General features: G+C 42.7%; 1 protein-coding gene across 6 annotated transcripts in view; it reads right to left on the reverse strand.

The window, feature by feature from the left end:
• Positions 1-21,886, reverse strand: part of LOC130362861 (pulmonary surfactant-associated protein D-like) — a 138,741-nt gene that overhangs the window by 114,430 nt on the left and 2,425 nt on the right. The window contains exon 1 of one of the 6 annotated variants that reach the window (XM_056567950.1): positions 9,851-9,939. The exons of 3 other annotated variants lie outside the window; for them this stretch is intronic. In XM_056567950.1, coding sequence (XP_056423925.1) covers positions 9,851-9,928 — 78 coding nt within the window. In that variant the 5' untranslated portion in view covers positions 9,929-9,939. Of the gene's footprint in view, positions 1-2,553; positions 2,657-9,850; positions 9,940-21,886 lie in introns of those variants that run through there. 2 more of the 6 variants (XM_056567956.1, XM_056567953.1) reach the window with 2 other exon arrangements.

Genomic DNA, 21,886 nt, shown 5'->3' on the forward strand with positions numbered 1-21,886 from the left:
GTCACGAACTATAGGGTTAACATTAACCTCTCATCTACCAAAACAACACCCCAACTATCGTACACCCCCCAAGGGCTACCACACGCCGATAAATATGGAACATTTTTTCCCATCCTTACTGCATCCTTTTTTTATTTTATTTTTATTTATTTTTTTTTATGAAAATGCAATTTCCACTGCAAAAACTCCAGAAAAAAACGTCAGACGCAGGAAATTGCACAGATGTTTTTTTCAGTGAAAAAAGCGCTGGAAAAAAAATGGAAGCCGAGTCTTAGAAGCAGAAGAGACGTGATCTGAAAGCGGGGTAGAAAATGATCTAGGTGCAGATCTGCACAAAATTTATCATGGTCACTGCAACAATAGCATAAATTTGGAGCAGCACTGCCAAAAAAAAAACGCTTTTAGTCAAACCACAAAAATCAACTTGCCAAGACCATTATTGATAAACAACTCCACATATATTTTGGTTGATAGTGTTACCATGGTGTAAGATGTGATAAGATGTAGCGTTAAGGGGAGCGGCTGCTAAATCACTAACTAAGTGGGCGGAGTCTGTAGATACCCAGGAATTACACAACTTGGTGCGGGAAGGATTGTTGGCAGTACACCACTCAACCCCTAGTTCACAGCTTAAAGGGTTACTCCGGTGAAAACCTTTTTTCTTTTAAATCAACTGGTGGTAGAAAATTAAACATATTTGTAAACTACTTCTATTAAAAAAAATCTTAATCCTTCCAGTACTTAATAGCTGTTGAATGCTATAGAGGAAATTCCTTTCTTTTTGGAACACTGATGACATCACGAGCACAGTGCTCTCTGCTGACATCTCTGTCCATTTTAGCAACCATGCATAGCAGATGTATGTTTAGGGCAGCATGGTGGCTCAGTGGTTAGCACTGCTGCCTTGCAGTGCTGAGGACTTGGGTTCAAATCCCTCTAAGGACAACAATAAATAAAGTGTTATTATTATTATTATTATAATGTCAGCAGAGAGAACTGTTCTCGTGATGTCTTCAGAGAGCATTCCAAAACGAAAATAATTTCCTCTGTATTATTCAGCAGCTAATAAGTACAGGAATGATTAAGATTTTTTAATAGAAGTAATTTACAAATATCCTAAAACCACTGGAGGAGGAGAGAGCACACCGTGCAGCTGAACATGCAGATATACGATACCGCTGGTGTACACTGGCAGCCTCCGTACCCAATAAGTAACAAAGCAGCACCTGCGGGGTGCACACACTAGATAAAGTATTTAATAATACAATGAAAAAGAGGTAGCGTGCACTCACCGCGGGTAAACAGCTGCGGGCCTGCAGCTGTTTACCCGCGGTGAGTGCACGCTACCTCTTTTTCATTGTAATTTACAAATATGTTTAACTTTCTGGCACCAGTTGATTTAAAAGAAAAAAGGTTTTCACTGGAGTACCCCTTTAAAGAGATTCATTGAAGAATATTACACAAGGCAACATATGCCTTTAGATGGAGGGGTTCCCCACCCCCTCCTCCCTATCTCGCCAGCTGCCCTGTTTGTGGTCTTCCTGGGGCGGATCTCAAACATTGTATGTGAGAGTGTCCCAGAGTATTGCAAGTGTGGATGGAAGTTAGGGATTTAATACACACCATTTGGGACAGGACCCTTCCTACTTCTCCTGAGCCTTACCTCTTTCATTATCTACCACTCACAGATTCTGACCCTCCTGATAGGGGTAGAATATCCAAAGGGATCCATGACTTAATATTGGTCACCAAACAGTGTATTCTAAGACATTGGCTATTGCCCACGGTCCCGACGATTGCAAAAAATTCGAGAGGAATTACATTTGGTCCTAAATAGGGAACTAACACTGGCCATTAGGAACTCAGAATTACATGCCAAGTCCTTCTTCAATAAATGGAAAAAATACTTGCACTACATACCTGATGACTTGGAACGTCATAGAATAGTAGCACATTTTAGGTCTTCTACTTGGTACTATATGGAGCGGTTGAAGGGGACGTTGGGCAACTTAGAAGAGCCTAAGTAAGGTTTGGGTGACAACAAATGAATGGGTAGTGGAGAGCAACAGAATTGTATGTCTCGATAGTCCTTCCGAGAGAACGTAATGTGTTTATGGGAGTGAGGTTAATACAGTTGACTGTTCTAGGTTTATATATGTATGTTCATTTGAAAAGAAAATTGATGGAGTCTTGACTATTCTATATCTTTAGATGGTGTAAATGGTCTAATGTAACACCTGCTGTTTTCTGTATCTCCAGTGATCTACTTGTGCATCGAAAACAATGACTATTGTTTGTTTTGTCAATCTCTATCTACTAATAAAGTATTTAAAAAAAAAATAATGTGATAACGAAACATGTAAAGTTGTTATTCCTTTAAGAAACTGTAATGTAAGTTAGGCTGGGTTGGCAGGTAACACTGACATCTGGGTCACGGACCGGCCCCTCAACAGCCAAACGCTGCTAGGGAAAAACTCCTGCAACCCTGCCCTGGCTTCCTCCCTCCTCCCCCCTCCTCTCAATGAAGATGTGCCGCTGATCGAGCTCCCTCACCGGAGGATGGTATCCGGACACGGTCGGGCGATGGTACGCTCAGGCACAGCTGAGCCAGCTCAGGCTCCTGGAGACCTGACAACCTCATGGTTAGTGGCTGGATGGGACCATGTGATACAGCAGTCATGTGACTCAGTGCTCCAGGAAGACGCCGAGGCAGGACGAGAGGCACAGGAGCCTGTCCCAAGGACTGAAGGAGTGTGTGGAGACAGATTGAGCCAGTGAAAGACTGTAAGTGGAGCTACATTATTCTATATGCTGCTGCACTGATGGTGGGGCTCCGCTGCGCTATGTGAATGCTAGCTCTCCTCGGGATAATCGAGCTCTCTAGGCTATACTATGGTATTATGATTAGTGGCTCAACCAGTATTATGGAAAATGCAATGGAAAATGTTTGCCAGGGGAATACAAGGGTATGTCCCTCTTTCCACTATAGGAGGTGTCATGGAGGGATGTACGGAAAAATAGTGAGGCATCCCTGGTATCCTTTATGGGGACGCTGGACTTTTTTGTTCTGACAGCCTCGGTATGAACCAAGCTAGAGGGGGCTAGATGTGATGGTATACCTACCTCAGTTGGAGCTCTGATGATCTCTACCAGTACATTTGCTTATTCGCCTGTCTTTACTTCTTTTCCCCCAGCAAGTGAGAGGTGGTGGATTGTATGCATTTCTGACCTGGAAACTGAATATACTGCAGAACTGTGAGTCTCGTTTGTTTTTCCTTTTTTTTTTTCTTTTTTTCTGCTCCACCTCCGGCTATTAAAAGAGGAGCATGGTGAGAATTAAGAACTTTCTCCAAATACATCTTTATTAAAAACACCTTCCCGTATTGTGCTTAATTATAGACTTTCGGCTCCAGGTTTTACCATGCCTCCCAAAGTCAATGCCAGAAAATCTATCGGGGGGGGGGAGTGATGCCCCACATAATATAAGAAATTCCTGAAGTCCCCACTTGATAATATCAAAACTAGGAACCAAAAACTAGTGGGACAAGAACAAGAACATCATAATACTATGAGTGGATCAAGATTTACTATATTACAGTCAGGAGATGACTTGCCAGAGGTGGAAGGGGGGAATCTAAACTCACAGGTTCTGAAATCTATAATGAATGGGGTTGAAAAATGTAATAAGTCACTGGAGGACCTAACATCACAAATGGGTGCTTTAAGTGCGGAGGCCTCCTTTATAAGAGAAGACACAAACAAGATTAAAGATAGAGTTAAGCAGATAGAAAAAGCAGTTCCACGTATGGAAAAAGAGCTGGGCGAAATGCGAAAGGAGCGAGAAGTTCTGAAAGAGGATAACAAATATTTCAGAGAAAAGCTGGCAGACTTAGAGGACAGATCAAGACGTAATATTGTACGAATTGTGGGGATCCCGGAGGGTGAAGAAGGAGAAAACCCAACATCCTACATTGAAAAATAGTTGAAGGAGATTGCTGGGGAATCCCTACTCACAAATTTATTTCATGTCGAGAGGGCCCACAGGATCCCCATGAAGAAGCCTGCTCCGGGTCTCGCTCCAAGAACGCTCTTGGTCAAACTATTATGCTCTCAAGATAGAGACTGCCTTTTGAAATTGTCAAGAGAAAAGGGAGCAATCCCAGTCGGCAACTCTAGGCTGTTCATGTACCCGGACTTTTCAAGAGATAGCCAGCGCAGAAGAATGGCCTTTAATTCTGTGAAAAAGAGACTGCATGCGGCCGGCATTAAATTCTCTCTTTTGTTCCCCGCCAGACTGAGGATTACATTTGAGGAAAGGGTGTATTTCTTCACTAGTGATGATGAGACCAGTAAATGGCTGGAGGAGAGTGGATTGTAGGAGTGGTAGGGGAAGCAGAAATTATGTAGAAGGTGGTGGAGGGGGGGGGTCCGGAGGGAGAGTATATAGTGAAGTTTAGAGATTCGTGGGTATCACGAGTCAATAGAGGGGGGGTTGGGGGGAGGATGGGAGGTTGGGGGGAGGGTTGGGGAAGAGGGTTGGGGAGGGTTGAGGCACTACCAGCTGGGATGCACCCCATAGCGAGAAGTGAAGCCTGTCGGTTCTGGAAAAAAGAACAGAAAAATGTTTATGTCTACGAATAACAGTAATAGAATATTAATATGGAATGTGAGAGGGTTAAAAAACAGGAGTAAACAGGTAGCAATATTCGATAGAATAAACAAGCATCTCCCAGCAATTGTATGTCTCCTAGAGACCCATCTGACTAAGGATTCGCTGAATATCCTAAGTAAGGGCTGGATAAAGGAAGCTTTTCATTCTACTTTTTCAGAATACTCCTCAGGGGTCTCAGTTTTAATTCATAAGGCTGTAAACATGCAAGTGTTAAACTCTCTAATCGATCATAGAGGCAGATTTGTATTTCTCTATGTTAAATGGGAGGGTAGGTTATCTATTTTAGCGTTTACATACATCCCCCCTCCCTTTTCGACAGAAGTATTTAAAGTCTTAATGGATTTTCAAATGGATAAAGAGTTTACTGACCTTTGGGTAATGGGTGATATGAATGGCATTTTGAATAAGGATCTTGACTGGCAGGGTAGAAATTTGGGAAATAATAATACTCTGCTTTATAGCTGGTGTCAGGAGGTGGGATGGGAGGATGCTTGGCGAAAGGTATACCCGTACAAGAAGAAATTCTCCTGTTATAATGCCACTCACAAAACAGCCTCCAGAATTGATCACGTCCTTGTTAATAATGCAGGTCTAATTTTTACTCATAAAATAGTGTATGAGCCTGGGTGTGTGTCAGATCACGCAATGTTAGTCTGTTATATTAAAAAGGAGAGGAAGACACAGAAAGCCTCTAGGAGTATGTATATAAACCCCCATTGGTTAAAAATTGAGGATGTAACAAAGGGGGTAAGCTCCGAAATTAGAGAATTTTGGGAAATAAATAAAAGCACAGCTGATACTCTGATAGTATGGGATACACTAAAAGCTTTCTTGAGGGGGCTTCTCGTTAGGAATATCGCCAGGTTTAAAAGGAAATGTAAGGAGAAGGAAAACGCGATACTGGGGAAAATAGCGGCAGCTGAAAGCATATATGGCATTAATCCTAACTCGGAGAATTGGGATCATTTTAAAAAGCTGCAAGATCTGTACAGTAAAATTGCCCTAGAGAAAGCTCAACATGCTATTTTTTTCAGGAAACAGAGACAATATGTTGAAACAGGTAACCCAAACAAAACACTTATGGGAATTACTAATCAGAAAGGGAAAAAAACAATTATTGGGATAAAAAATAAAGAGGGTAGGGAATGTACTAAACAGGAGGAAATAACAAGTGTGGCAACCCACTTTTACCAGGATTTATACTCGAGGGAAAGCTTTGTGTCAGATGATGAAATTGACATTTTTTTGAAGAAAATAGGGCTCCCTAGTATCAGCGAGGAAGAAAAGGTGAAAATGGGGGAAGAGATTAGTATAGGAGAAATGGAAGCTGTCCTAAAGTCCTTTGTACATAACTCCGCCCCGGGCTCGGATTGTCTGGTCTTTGAAGTTTATAAATGTTTTGGGGGTGTGCTACTGCCATACCTTTTAGAGGTTTATAAAGAATCCTTGAGTAGGGGGGAGTTATCCCCAACTATGGCTGAAGCCATCATTGTACTGATTCCTAAGAAAGGTAGGGAAAGTGGCGTAATGGATGATTTTAGGCCAATTTCACTCCTAAACACAGACCAGAAAATTTTAGCTAAAATTTGGGCCAGGCGCTTGCAACGAATGATGGATAAGCTAATAGGGAAGGAACAGAAAGGATTCATGCAGGGAAGAAATATCTATAATAATATAAGAAGAGTTTTTCTTAATATGCAGGCAAGGGGTGAGGGGGGCCCCCACTCCATCCTGTCTCTTGACGCTCAAAAAGCGTTTGACAGGGTGGAGTGGGGCTTCCTCTTTAAAATAATAGAACATATGAATCTTGGAGAAGGCTTCTTACAGGGGCTCAGGGCCCTATATAGATCCCCCAAAGCCAAAGTTAATATTAATAATATTATTTCCCGGGAGGTAGTGACGCTGCAGAGAGGAACTAGGCAGGGATGTCCTCTATCACCGCTCCTCTTCTCCCTCTTCATTGAACCACTCGTGCAGTTGATTAGATCTTCCAGCTTGTTTGATGGGTTTGGTGTCGAGGGAGAGGAGGAGAAAATACTGCTTTATGAAGACGATGTTGTATTGTTTGTCACAGATCCAGGAAGAAAGCTTGTTAGCATTATTGATTTGATAAAGGATTTTGGTAAATATTCTGGCTTTCAGATAAACTGGAATAAATCAGGATTATTAATGTTGTCAGGTGATAGCCAGGGCTGCCAGAGAGTGATACATGTTTTGCAGGAAAATGAGGCCCTGGATTACCTAGGAATTAAGATTTCGAGAAATATAGAAGAGTTTGCCCAGTTGAATATTACCCCATTGAGACAGAAAGTAAGAAACAAAATTCAAATATGGAAAAAGTTGCGTATGAATATGGCTGAAAGAATTACTCTGATAAAGACAATTATTTTCCCTATGGTTTTGCATGTGATTAGAGCAGCACCAGTTTGGTTAGGGGAGCACCATTTTAATAAAATACAGAGTGAGATTAATGATTTTTTATGGGATGGGAAACAAACACGGATGAAACACACATTTCTGAGTCCTCCCTTGAGTAGTGGTGGTTTGGGTATACCAAATATGCAACTGTATTATATAGCGGCACAAATTGAATACATGATAAAGGAAGATGATGTTTTAAAAGTTTTTTTTTCTAAATTAGGTATTAAGGGGGATAGCACTTTGGAATTAATTGAAGGGGGAAGATGTATGCACAGAGGAAAAATCCCCACTTGTAATATGTTTAATAAAGTATGGAGATTCACGAGACGTTTATTAGGGATTAAGGGTAGTATGCACTACACACTAATGTGGGGTAATGGAAATTTTCCAGAAATGATGAAATTAAAGGAATATGTTAACTGGGAAAGAAATGGGGTTATTAGAGTTAAAGATTTTGTGATAGAAAGCACGCTAAAAGAGTGGAAAACATTCAATAGGGAATTTAGTATTAGTCAGAGCGATTACTTTTCATACTTACAAATCAAAAGCGCTTTTGAGAAGAAGAACAACCCTAGATGGGCAATAAATAGACATGAGTTATTTGACTATATGTTTGGGCTTCGGTCCTCCTCGACAAAGGTATTAGGTAACTTATATAAGGGCCTAGTTAGATTTTCCGTTGAAAAATTTCCTCCAAAGAGTAGGGATAAATGGAAGCAAGTAGTAGGTCAGATTGATGGGGAAGAATGGAGGGAAGTATTCATAAATATTTCCCAATCATCTCTCAATATGAACCATAAAACCTCTATGATAAAGCTGATACATAGGATCCCATATACGCCGGGGTTCTTGTATAAGATAGGAAAAAGACTTGACTCTAAATGCCCGAAATGTAATATGGAAGGTGCTGATTTGTCACATATGGTGTGGAGTTGCCCAAAACTGCTTTCCTTTTGGACAGGGATATACAATATGGTAGAAACGAAATTGGGTATTAAGATAAGCTTATATATTAAAACGGCCATTCTAGGGATAGGACTTAGGATGCAGTGCAAGAACAGTGTTCTGATAAAGGCTTTCGGACTAGCTAGAATAATTATTCTTAGGAGATGGTTTGCTCCCCAGGGCCCATGTTGGGTTGAGTGGCAGAGGGAAGTCCAACAAATGAGAAGATTTGAAGCTATTTACTATCAGGGAAAAAAGATAGGTCAAAAAGTTGAAAACGAGCGGAAGAAATGGGATGAGGCATCCTAGCTGGTAGTGGGTGGGGGGATAGGGGTGTGGGTGGGATTATTTATATTGTGTAAAGCGAATTTTGAAATGCATTATTGTAATTTTGTAATTTGAAATAAAAAAAAAAAAAAGTTAGGCTGGGTTCCCACTACATTTTCTCCCATACGGGAGCGCATACGGCAGGGGAGAGCTAAAACCTTGCACTCCCATATGCCTTCGTATGCGCTCCCGTATGTAATTCATTTCAATGAGCCGGTCGGAGTGAAGCTTTCGGTCCGGTCGGCTCATTTTTGCGCCGTATGCGCTTTTACAACCGGACCTCAAACTGTGGTTGACTACTTTTGTATTGTAAAGGTTGGTGGCTTACATGCAGTTACCACCCCATACATCTGGCTGTTGGGTTGTAGGCAGAGGGGCTAATAGAGGAAGAACTGAGACTTTAGGTACAAGGTTAATGCCACCATCTGGGGGGGGGGGAGGGAGAAATGTTTGAGAGAAAACAATGTCTGCAGCACGCTCTGTTTTACCTAGATGCAAAAGTTGCAAAGTCTCAAAATCCACTATGAACAAAATCTTCCTGTACTCAGGTGTTTTTAAAAGTAAAGAAAAGTCTCTATTCCTCCAACATACACATAATTATAACATTTCGACTTGTTCCCAAACACATACAAAAAGTGAGTACATGCAGAATATATACAATAGAGATATATCAATCAACAGTGAACCAACCCAAACGAAGGACTCACTCCGAAATATTTGGTGATATTCATACACGGCTGTAAATGTATCCTTACACAGGGGTGTTTAACCCCTTAAAGACGCAGCTCATTTTCACCGTAAGGACGCAGCCCTTTTTCGCAATTCTGACCACTGTCACTTTATGCATTAATAACTCTAAGATGCTTTTACCGATTATTCTGATTCTGAGATAGCTTTTTCGTGACATATTCTACTTTATTTTAGAAGTAAATTTTCGTTGTTACTTGCATCCTTTCTTGGTGAAAAATCCCAAAATTTCATGAAAATTTTTTAAATGTTGCATTTTTCTAATTTTGAAGCTCTCTGCTTGTATGGAAAATGGATATTCCAAATAAATTTTATATTGACTCACAAATACGATATGTCTAGTTTATGTTGGCATTAAAAAATGGACATATTTTTACTTTTTAAAAACATTAGAGGGCTTCAAAGTATAGCAGCAATTTCCAAAATTGTCATGAAAATTGCAAATTCTGAAGGGACAGATGTTAGAGAACTACAACTCCCAGCATGCCTGGGCAGTCTAGGCATGCTGAGAGTTGTAGTTTTGAAACATCTGGAGGGCTACCTTTTGGGCACCACTGTACTAGTGGTCTCCAAACTGTGACCCTCCAGATGTTGCAAAACTACAACTCCCAGCATGCCCAGACAGCCTTTGGCTGTCTGGGCATGCTGGGAGTTGCAGTTTGGCAACTACTAGGAAGGCAGCAGTAAAGATCGCTTTACTGCCACCTCCCTTGATGCTCCACACCGCCACCTCCCTACCTGTGCCGCTGATCTCCGCTGATGCCAACGATGATCGCCGGTCCCCACCGCATCTTCTTCACAGGTACTGGCTGCCATCTTCTCCCCCCGTTCTGCCCGACATCCAGGGGTGGGCAGAGCGGGGGGTTTCCATGGCAACCCCCCGTCTTCAACTGCCATTGGTCAGTACTCAGTGCTGACTAATGGCAGGGGATAGGATGAGGTTTTCACCACTGCAACCTCGCTCTTATCCCTTAGGATGATCGAGGCTGTCACTGACAGCTCCGATCATCCCTATTTTCCGGGCGATCAGGTCACCAGAGACCCAATCAGCCCGGAATAGCAGAAAATCGCATGTCTGAATTGACATGCGATTTCCGGCGATTGCCGACATGGAGGGTCTCAGGACCCGCCTTGGCGATGTGCCAGGATGCCTGCTGAATGATTTCAGCAGGCATCCCGGTCCGGTCCCTAACCGGCTAGCGGCGGGGACCGGAATTCCCACGGGCATATCCATACGCCCTGCGTCCTTAAGGACTCGGGATGCAAGGCGTATGCATACGCCCTGCGTCTTGAACAGGTTAAATGTTACAACCCTTTACTGTATATTAATAGTGCATTGTACAATCACAAAATTACCCTCAGATGTGCTCAACAACTTTTAGAATAATCCGTATGAGATGTCATTGCGCATGCATCCAGTGTATCCAACCAAAGGAACTGCGTCATAGCTGTCTAGTGGGCCCTATACCTACACTACACCCTCGAAATTCCAAAGGGTCAGGTGTGGTGGTGTAACCCTTCATGCTTAGGGACTTTTAGGGCAATAACCCTAATTAGGGCAACCCCTGCCCCAGTCTACCCCTTCGACTAAACCGAGCACCTCCTAATTCTAATTGAGACCATACAAACCATAGATTTGTTTAGTCACCACTGTTTATTCTTTATCTCCCCTGTCTTCATGGACTGGGGAATGCCATCAGTCCTTGTCAGATGGAAATACTTTTTGCTGTGGGGGGAACCTTTTATTGAATAGAATAAGTAATAGTTAAAGGGGTACTCCAGTGAAAAAAAATATAATTAATAAACATACTGTATGTGGTATTGCCACGTGCGTCAATGTCCAAACTAGCAAAATATAATGTTTATGATCCCGTACGGTGAATGGTGTAAGCGTAAAAAAAAAAGTCCAGGAGGTATGTACTGGATTACAGAGCCTGTCTTTCCCTCTCTCTTTCCCTACCCATGTGCTCCTACCTTTCCCCTTTCCCTCCTTTTGTGATTCAGATTCTTTCTCTCCTTTACCTGGTATGTCGGCTTGTTCCCTTTCTTCTCTTTCCCGTGACTCCCTTGCCCTTCCCTCCCCCCTACGCTCCCTCCCCCCCCTTACACTCCCCCCCCCTACTCCCCCCCTCTCCCTAGTGTCTTGTTCCATATTTGAGAGTGTCTTCGACACTCCTTTTTGAAGTTCTGTTTACTCATATAGTGTAGTAATGCTATTGGCATGGTGATTGATAAGCTGTACCGTTGTTATATGTCTTTATTTTGTTGTACACTTACTTTCCCTTCTGTCAATAAAGCTCATTTGAATAAAAAAAAAAAAAGTCCAAAATTGCAGTGTTTTTGTGACATCATATTCCAAAAAAAAAAAGCGATTAAAAAGTTACATGATACCGATAAAAAGTACAGATCACCACGTAAAAAATTAGCCCTCATACAGCCGCGTACACGGATAAATTAGACATTTATAGGTGGTCAAAATAGAGGTATTTTAAAGGGGTTCTCCGGTGCTTACACATCTTTTCCCCTATCCAAAGGATAGGGGATAAGATGCCTGATAGCGGGAGTCCCACCGCTGGGGACCCCCGTGATCTTGCACGCGGCACCCCGTTTGTAATCAGTCCCCGGAGCGTGTTCGCTCCGGGTCTGATTACCGGCGACCACAGGGCTGACGGCGTGTGATGTCACGCCTCCGCCCCCGTGTGACATCACGCTCCGCAAACAGCACCATGGGTTCTTCTAAGCAGTTGTCTAGAAATCTGAAACTGAAAATAATTGACGCTCACAAAGCTGGAGAAGGCCATAAGAAGATAGCAAAACATTTTCAGATATCAATATCCTCTGTTCAGAATGTAATTAGGAAATGGCAGTCATCAGGAACAGTGGAAGTTAAAGCAAGATCTGGAAGACCAAGAAAAATATCAGACAGAACAGCTCGCAGGATTGTGAGAAAAACTATTCAAAACCCACATTTGACTGCACAATCCCTCTATAAAGATCTGGCAGACACAGGAGTTGTGGTACACTATTCCACTATAAAGAGATACTTGTACAAATATGGTCTTCGTGGAAGAGTCATCAGAAGAAAACCTCTTCCAAGTCCTCACCACAAATATCAGTGTTTGAACTTTGCAAATGAACATATAGACAAGCCTGATGCATTTTGGAAACAAGTTCTGTGGACAGATGAGGTTAAAATTGAACTTTTTGGCCAGAATGAGCAAAGGTACGTTTGGAGAAGAAGGGGAACAGAATTTAATGAACAGAACCTCTGTCCAACCGTAAAGCATGGAGGTGGATCAATCAGGCTTTGGGGTTGTATTGCAGCCAGTGGCACAGAGAACATCTCACGAGTAGAAGGAAAAATGGATTCAATAAAATTTCGGCAAATTTTGGATGCTAACTTGATGCCATCTGTGAAAAAGCTGAAGTTAAAGAGAGGATGGCTTCTACAAATGGATAATGATCCTAAACACACTTCGAAATCCACGGGGGATTATATCAAGAGGCGTAAACTGAAGGTTTTGCCATGGCCTTCACAATCTCCTGACCACAACATAATTGAAAATCTAGGGATGGACCTTAAAACAGACAGCCCAGAAATCTCAATGAACTGGAAGACTTTTGTAAGGAACAATGGGCAAAGATACCTCAAACAAGAACTGAAAGACTTTTGGCTGGCTACAAAAAGCGTTTACAAGCTGTGATACTTGCCAAAGGGGGCAGTAAAAGATATTAACTCTGCAGGGTGCCCAAACTTTAGCAGATGCCATTTTTTTGTTTTCTGTTATTTTGAATGTGTAAATGATGGAAATAAAATCTTACTTTTGTTGAAATATTATAATAATGTCTAATCTTTAATTTGATGCCTTTTGGAGATTTTTCCATCTTTCCTTGGCTTCTTTATGCACATTAATACAAATTTTTACCTGGGGTGCTCAAACTTTTGATCCCCACTGTATACTCAGGCCAGTGATGTGAATAGAACATTGCTCATTCATATTTGCCTCAGAGCTGTGATTGGCAGAAACCATCCGGCCAATCCCCACTCTGGGCATCAAATATGAATCACTGGCCAGCCGGGAGTATAGTGCAGGGATGCGAGTGCTGTATTGAGCCGCTCCGCATCTCTGCTATATTATGGACGATCGCATCGGGTGCCACAACTGACACCCAGGGCAATATGTCTATTAGCACAGGTACTACTACTGTCTGTTCCGTGCTGGGAGTAGTAGTACTACCTAAAAATGTAAAAAAAATTGAGAAAAAAAAAGTTAAACACACACATTATCAAAAATTAATAAAAATTTTGTTATAAAAAATATATAAATTTTGTTAAATACACTTTTTTTCCATCCCAACTTCCAAGGTGCCAAAAATGCAATTTCCACACAAATGAAGAAACGCCAGAAAAAACACCAGACACAGGAAATTGCACTGCACGCAGGACAAAAAAACAAGCAGAAACTTAGGATGTTTCTGCCTGCTGGAATTACTATAGATAAACTAAATAAACATAAATGTTTTTTTTCTATGTTATTTTTTACTTTTTACACTTGCAGCAGACAGCAGCAGCTGCCCGGTCTTCTCTCTTCAGGTTCTTCAGAAAATGGAGGCCCGGCCTGCGCTCAGCAGCCGTGTGCTGGAACCAGGGCTCCTCCTCAATTATTGACGCAGAGGGAGTCACGCCAGGAGACACCACATGTGAGTGGAGTGACGTCAGTGCGGCTCCCCCTGCGCCTAGGACGCAGTCACTAGACACCGGGACAGCTGCGGGCAGCAATTACATTAACCCATAACTACTGCCGATTGCTGCCGCCACCTGTATCGTCCTCCCACTGCAGCCGCATGTAGTGGCACGGCCTGATCAGTTTGGCGGAGTGCGCCCCCTGGCAGGGGCCGGGTTCGTCAAACGGTAGGTACGCCACTGCTTATCAGCTGCTTTATACTACAAAGGAACTTGTGTAGTTATTTCCAGTCTGACCACAGTGCTCTCTGCTGCCACCTCTGTCCCTGTCGGGTACTGCCCAGAACAGGACACAGACAGAGGTGTCAACAGAGAGCACTGTGGTCAAACTGGAATGAACTACACAACTTCCTCTAAAGTATACAGCAGCTGATAAGTACTGGTAGGACTGAGATTTTTAAATAGAAGAAATTTACAAATCTGTTCAACTTTGTAGCACCAGTTGATTGAAAAACTTTGTTTTCCACCATAGTACCCCTTTAAAAAAAAATTTTTTTCATTTTGTCTTTTTTATAGGCTTTCAAGTTGATTACATCCTATTCTCCTATACTTTGTGCAAAAATATGAATTATGAATCTGTCAGGATCATGTTTGTTGTCCGGACTAAACAATAAAGCAGCTTAGATTGGTCTGTCCTGTAAAAAAATGTATCCTTTTTTGAAGAAAACTTGTCCAATAGACACCTTTAAAGGAGTACTCCACTGGAAAACATTTTCTTTTAGATCAACTGGTGCCAGAAAGTTAAACAGATTTGTAAATTACTTCTATTAAAAAATCTTAATCTTTCCAGTATTTATCAGCTACTGTATGCTACAGAGGAAGTTCTTTTCTTTTTGAATTTCCTTTCTGTCTGACCACAGTGGTCTCTGCTGACACCTCTGTCCATGTCAGGAACTGTCCAATGCAGGAGAGGTTTGCTATCGCAGCATATCGCTGATCGATTCAGATCGGCGATTTGTGCCGATTCCGATCTGATCGGGTCTCTGGTGACCCGATAGCCTGGAAAATAGGGATGATCAGAAATTAGTGTTGAGCGGCATAGGCCATATTCGAATTTGCGAATATTCGCGAATATATGGACGAATATTCGTCATATATTCGCGAATATTCGTGGTTTATTTTCGTATATGCAAAAATTCGCGTATGCGAAAATTAACATATGCGAAAATTTGCGTACACAAAAAATCAACATAACCAAAAATTTGCATATGCGAAAAATTAACATATACGAAATTCGCACACCAGTCTCACACAGTAGTATTAGAGCCTTCTTTACACCACACAAGCTGGAAGCAGAGAGGGATAATCACTGTGATGTGTATTGTGAAAAAAAAAAAACAATATTCGTAATTACGAATATATAGTGCTATATTCGCGAATATTCGCGAATTCTCGAATAAAATTTGCATTGCGAATATTTGCGAGCAACACTATCAGAAAAGTCAGAGACATCCCCAATCATCCTGAAGGATAGGAGCGAGGTGGCAGGGGTTTGGCCGATCAGGACTAGTGCTGAGCGGCATAGGCCATATTCGAATTCACGATCTGTCGCAAATATATGGACGAATATTCGTCATATATTCGCTAAATTCGCATATTCTTAATATTCGCGTGTTATTTTCGTATATGCGAAAATACGCGTATGCAAAAATTAGCATATACAAAAATTAGCATAAGCAAACATTTGCATTTACAAAAATTAGCATAAGCGAAAATTAGCATAAGTGAAAATTCCCATAAGCGGAAATTAGCATATGCAAATTTTCCCACATGCGAAAATTTGCACGCCAGTCTCACACAGTAGTATTAGAGCCTTCTTTACACCACACAAGCTGGAAGCAGAGAGGGGTGATCACTGTGATGTGTACTGTGAAAAAAAATAAAATAAAGAATATTCGTAATTACGAATATATAGTGCTATATTCGCAAACATTGGCAAATTTGCGAATATGCGATATTCGCGAATAAAATTCGCATTGCGAATATTAGCGAGCAACACTAATCAGGACTGCCCGGCGAATCGCAGTGCAAGGGCGGGGACGACAGTTGAGATCCCTCGCTTTGCCCGCCCCTGGACAGAGCGGGGGAAGATGGCGGCGGGTACCTTGGGCTGCGGGGTGCAGCGAGTGGAGCAAGGGAGCGACGCGAGGAATGGGGACCGACGAATGGAGCAGGGGAGGACCGGCAGGCAAGTGGAGGCAGCCGCAAAGTCAGAGGCAGCAGTGAAGATTGCTGTAAAGTGATCTTCTCTGCTGCTTCTAGGAGTTTTAAAACTACAACTCCCAGCATGCCCATACAGTCTTTGGCTGTCTGGGCATGCTGGGAGTTGTAGTTTTGCAACATCTGGAGGGCCACAGTTTGGAGGACACTGTGAAGTGGTCTCCAAACTGTGTCCTTCCAGATGTTGCAAAACTACAACTCTCAGCATGCCTATACAGTCCAGACATGCTGAGAGTTGTAGTTCTGTAACATCTGGCCCTTCAGATGTTGCAGAACTACAACTTCCAGCATGCCTGGACAGTCTCAGCATGCTGGGAGTTGAAGTTTTGCAACATCTGGAAGAGCACTGTTTGGAGACCACTATACAGTGGTGTCCAAACTGTAGCGCTCCAGTTGTCAATTCCAAGCATGGCAAGACTGTACAGGCATGCTCCAGTTGTAGTTCAGCAACATCTGGCCCTTAAGATGTTGCCGAACTACAACTCCCAGCATGCCTGGGCAGTCTGGGCATGCTTGGAGCTGAAGTTTTGCAACATCTGGAGGGCTACAGTTTGGAGACAACTACACAGTGGTCTCCAAACTGTTCTGCTCCAGTTGTTGCATAACTACAACTCCCAACATGCCCTTTGGCTGGGCATGCTGGGAGTTGTAGTATTGCAACAACTGGAGGCACTCTGGTTGGGCAACATTATCTGTTTCCTAACTCAGTGTTTCCCAACCTGTGTGCCTCCTGCTGTTGCAAAACTACAACTCCCAGCATGCACTGACAGACCATGCATGCTGGGAGTTATAGTTTTGCAACAGCTTGAGGCACATGGGTTGGAAAACACTGAGTTAGGAAACAGACAGTGGTGCAGAAACATTGCAGTAGTCTGTTACCTAACTCAGTTTCCCGCTACAAGTTTGAGATCCGTCAATTTTTTCGCTATAGCGGGAAACTCACTGTAAACCCCCGCCCGTGTGAATGTACCCTAAAAACACTACACTAACCCTAAATAAAGAATAAAACACTACATATACACTACACCCTTACACTGTCGCGTCCCCCCTCCCCCATAAAAATTATGAACGTCTAGTACGTCAGTTTTTCCAAAACAGAGCCTCCAGATTTGCAAAATAACAACTCCCAGTATTGCCGGACAGCCATTGACTGTCCAGGCATGTTGGGAGTTTTTCAACAGTTGGAGGCACCCTGTTTGGGGAAAACTGACATACAGTATTCTTGGTGGAGGAGGCAAGTGTAACGCTTGCTTCCGGGTATACCCCTATGAAAATTCCTAATCTAGGCCTCAAATGCGCATGGGGCTCTCTCACTTCGGAGCCCTGTCGTATTTCAAGGCATCAGCTTAGGGCCACACATGGGGTATCTCCGTACTCGGGAGAAATTGCGTAACAAATTTTGGTGGGCTTTTTCTCCTTTTACCCCTTATGAAAAGGGAAAGTTGGGGTCTACACCAGCCTGTTAGTGTAAAAAAATAAAAATGTTTACACTAACATGCTGGTGTTGCCCCATAGTTTTAATTTTCATAAGAGGTAAAAGGAAAAAAAGCCCTCCAAAATTTGTAACGCAATTTCTCCTGAGTACGGAAATACCCCATATGTGGGCATAAAATACTCTGTGGATGTACACAGGGCTCAGGAGTGAGAGCGTACTGTGTACATTTGAGGCATAAACGGGTGATTTGCACAGAGGTGGCTGCCGGTTACAGCTGTTCTGACATTAACCCAAAAAAGTAAATACCCACATGTGTCCCCATTTTGGAAACTACACCCCTATTGTAATGTAAAAAGGGGTACGGTGAGCATTTACACCCCACAGGTGTCTGACAGGCTCTGTAAACGCACATGGCCCCCTACTTCTATTACAACCAAATACTCTCTCCATTGTCGCACCTTCCCTTCTGAGCATTGTAGTGCACGCACAGAGCACTTGACGTCCACACATGGGGTATTCCCATACTCAAGAAAAATGGTGTTACAAATTATGGGGGAAATTTTTACCTATTACCCCTTGTAAAAATGAAAAATTTGGGTTAACATCAGCATTTTAGTAAAAAACATAACATTTTTCATTTTCCCATCCAACTTCAATGCAATGTCGTCAAATACCTGTGGGGTGTTAAGGCTCACTGTACCCCTTGTTACGTTCCTTAAGGGGTGTAGTTTCCCAAAAAGTTTCCATGTGGGTGTTTTTTGCTGTTCTGGCACCATGGGGGCTTCCTAAATGAGACATGCCCCCAAAAACCATTTCATCAAAATTCGCTTTCCAAAAGCCCAATGTCACTCCTTACCTTCTGAGCACTCTAGTGCACCTCCATCCACATATGAGATATTCCCTTACTTGAGAGAAATTTGGTTACAATTTTTGAAGGGCTTTTTGTCCTTTTACCCCTTGTAAAAAAAAATGTGGGTCTACAAGAACATGTTAGTGTAAAAAATGAAGATTTAGAATTTTTGTCTCCACTTTGCTGCTATTCCTGTGAAACGCCTAAAGGGTTAACAAACTTTCTGAATGTAATTTTGAATACATTGAGGGGTGCAATTTTCATAATAGGTTCCATTATGGGGTGTTTATAACATAAAGACCCTCAAATTTACTTCAAAACTTGCAAAAATTTGAAAATTGATGCTGAAATTTGATGCCCTCCGATGTCTTATAAAAGTAAAAACAAGTCAACTTTATGATGTCAACATAAAGTAGGCATATTGTATATGTGAATCAATATATAATTTTTTTTGGTATGCCTATTTCTCTTACAAGCAGAGAACTTCAAAGTTATAAAAATGCAAAAATTTTAATTTTTTCATGAAAATTTACCACTAACATAAAGTAGAATATGACACGAAAAAACAATCTCTGAATCAAATTCATAAGTACAGGCATCCCAGAGTTATTAATGCTTAAAGTGACAGTGGTCCAAATTGCAAATAATGCTCTGGTCCTTAAGGTCAACATGGGCTCGGTCCCCAAGGGGTTAACCCTGACTAACAGATTAAAAAAAAAAGAAGAAATCAAGTAGATGTTTCAACAGGATAGGTAATGTGAACAGACCCTAAGTCCTCTGGCAGATCCAGATCAGCTCTGCTTTTCAGGCGCAATTTCTATTAATGCTGTGATTTTTCTATGACGACCCATATTCACCCTAGAGCCTGGGTTGCCAACGTATCATTTGCCTGGTTAAAAATAATTTTTAGCTGTTCCCTAGCTCTGTGTTTCCCAACCAGGGTGTCTCCAGCTGTTACAAAACTACAACTCCCAGCATGCTCGGACAGCCTTTGGCTGTCCAGGCATGCTGGGAGTTGTAGTTTAGCAACAGCTGGAGGCACCCTTCTCACTGCAATAGATGAGAAGACCAAAAACCAAAAAAAGGAAGTAAATGAACGGCAAACATTTCCTGACTATTAAATGCATCAGTTGTTTTTAACAATAGAAGGTAGAATCAGCTCACCCTGTTGCCGAGATATTGAGCACGGAGAAGGTGTGGACTGCACCTGAAGACAATATGAAAAAGCACGAACACTCGAGCTCGATTGCAGATCCAATGGTCGATTTTATTCATATATATACATGAATCACAGGTACGTGGCAGGATGTGATGCTTCACATCCTGGCACGTACCTGTGATTTATGTAGCTATATGTGAATAAATTCGACCATTAGTTCTGCAACCGAACTTGAGTGTTCGTGCTTTTTCATAAGTTGTTCATGTTATAATATATATTCTGCATTAGTGTATCAGCCAATTCACCATAAAAAAAGAGTAACAAAAAAATCACAATGCAGCATATTGTAATTAGAGATAAGCGAACTTTAGAAAAATTTGATTCGTCCGATTCTCTGAAATTTCCGAAAAAATTTGTTTCAGTCCGAATTTATTTGCGGCAAATCTGTATAAAAAACGGCTATTTCTGGCCTACAGAGAAGCTCAATAGAGGTGTAGAGCATTTTGCCTTGTCCTAACACGCATAGGGAGTGTGCTGTGTTAGTGAAATAATGCTGTAAGGGTACGTTCACACGTGCGGATTTACAGCGCATTTTATGCAGCAGATCCCCTGTTGAAGGACCTCTGTATGGTGCCCTTAACTGTGCCTGCTCGGAGCAGCAATACGGCTGGGGTGGCTGAAGCATGAGAGACCATATAGTGGCTGAATGGCACAGCCTGGAGGTGGCTGAAGCATGAGAGACCATATAGTGGCTGAATGGCACAGCCTGGAGTTTGTGGCAGTGTGGCTACCCACAGTGATGGCGGGACCACGGGGTGTAGCGGTGGATGGGGCGGATGGTATTAACACCAGTGGCAATATGTTATTAACCCCTAATGTTCGTGACGTCAGAGTGGTTTTTGGGTACCGGAACCACACGAACAGTATCTCTGCTATTCCAATGGCTAGGCAGTGAAAGGAGAGTCTGGTGTTCACTGTTCCTCAGAAGGGAGCATAAGTACTAAGAGAGATAATTGTAATGGCTGCCCCATTATATAGAGGGGGGATGAGCCAAAGCCCATTGGTCTAGCTGCAGGACATGTGTTAAGCCGGTGCCCTCTAGGTAACATCATGTGACATAAACATAACATGTGACATCTTACAGGTCCTTTAGATGACCTCTCAAAGGTCATTTAGACTGACTATGCATTGATACACTGACTACAATTCTATTACATTAAAAGACAGTATAGTAACAGCAGGGGAGACACTGCTGGAGAGCCCCAGGTCACTGAGGGACTCAACCTGACAGGGCCTAAGTGTAGTGCAGGACCATGTCCTGTACTGGGACATCACAGCAGCATGAGGAGACCATATAGTGTCTGAATGGCACAGCCTGGAGTTAGCAGAAGCATGAAGAGACCATATAGTGGCTGAATGGCACAGCTTGGAGTTGGCAGATGCATGAGGAGACCATATAGTGGCTGAATGGCACAGCCTGGGGGTGGCTGAAGCATGAGGAGACCATATAGTGTCTGAATGGCACAGCCTTGAGTTGGCTGAAGCATGAGGAGACCATATAGTGGCTAAATGGCACAGCTTGGAGTTGGCTGAAGCGTGAGGAGACCATATAGTGGCCTAATGGCACAGTTTGGAGTTGGCTGAAGCATGAGGAGACCATATAGTGGCCTAATGGCACAGCTTGGAGTTGGCTGAAGCATGAGGAGACCATATTGGGGCTGAATGGCACAGCCTGGAGGTGGTTGAAGCATGAGGAGACCCTATAGTGTCTGAATGGCAAAGCCTGGAGTTGGCTGAAGCATGAGGAGACCATATAGTGTCTGAATGGCACAGCCTGGAGGTGGCTGAAGCATGAGGAGACCATATAGTGTCTGAATGGCAGCAGCAGCATCAGGAGTCCTGAAAGTGACCCGGTGATAGAGTGGTGTGGTGCATGGCAATACCAGTACCCAGTGACGAAGGTGGGTGAAAAAAAGGTCTGATGCAGAGGAATGTTTGTAACTGGGGAGCAGCGCCTTAAATCGGTTTGGCACTATCCATACTTGTGAAGTGTTGGTGAGGCACCATGGTCAATCTACTCTGATGCATCAGGCATTGGTGGTTAGAAATCCTCGCTGATCTGTGTTTGATTCATCTTCACAAAGGTCAGTCTCTCCACATTTTTGGTTGACAGACGGGTTCTCCTTGGGGTGACTATGGCCCCCCGCCGCACTAAACACCCGCTCTGATGGCACACTACTGGCCGGGCAGGACAGCTTTTCCATGGCAAACTCTGCAAGTTGCGGCTACAAATCAAGTTTGGCTGCCCAGAAGTCCAGCAGATCATCAAAGTTTGTTGGCATAGGCATGTCAAGGTATGCCACCAC

This window comes from Hyla sarda, chromosome 3 (assembly GCF_029499605.1).
Source record: "Hyla sarda isolate aHylSar1 chromosome 3, aHylSar1.hap1, whole genome shotgun sequence".
NCBI lineage: Eukaryota > Metazoa > Chordata > Amphibia > Anura > Hylidae > Hyla > Hyla sarda.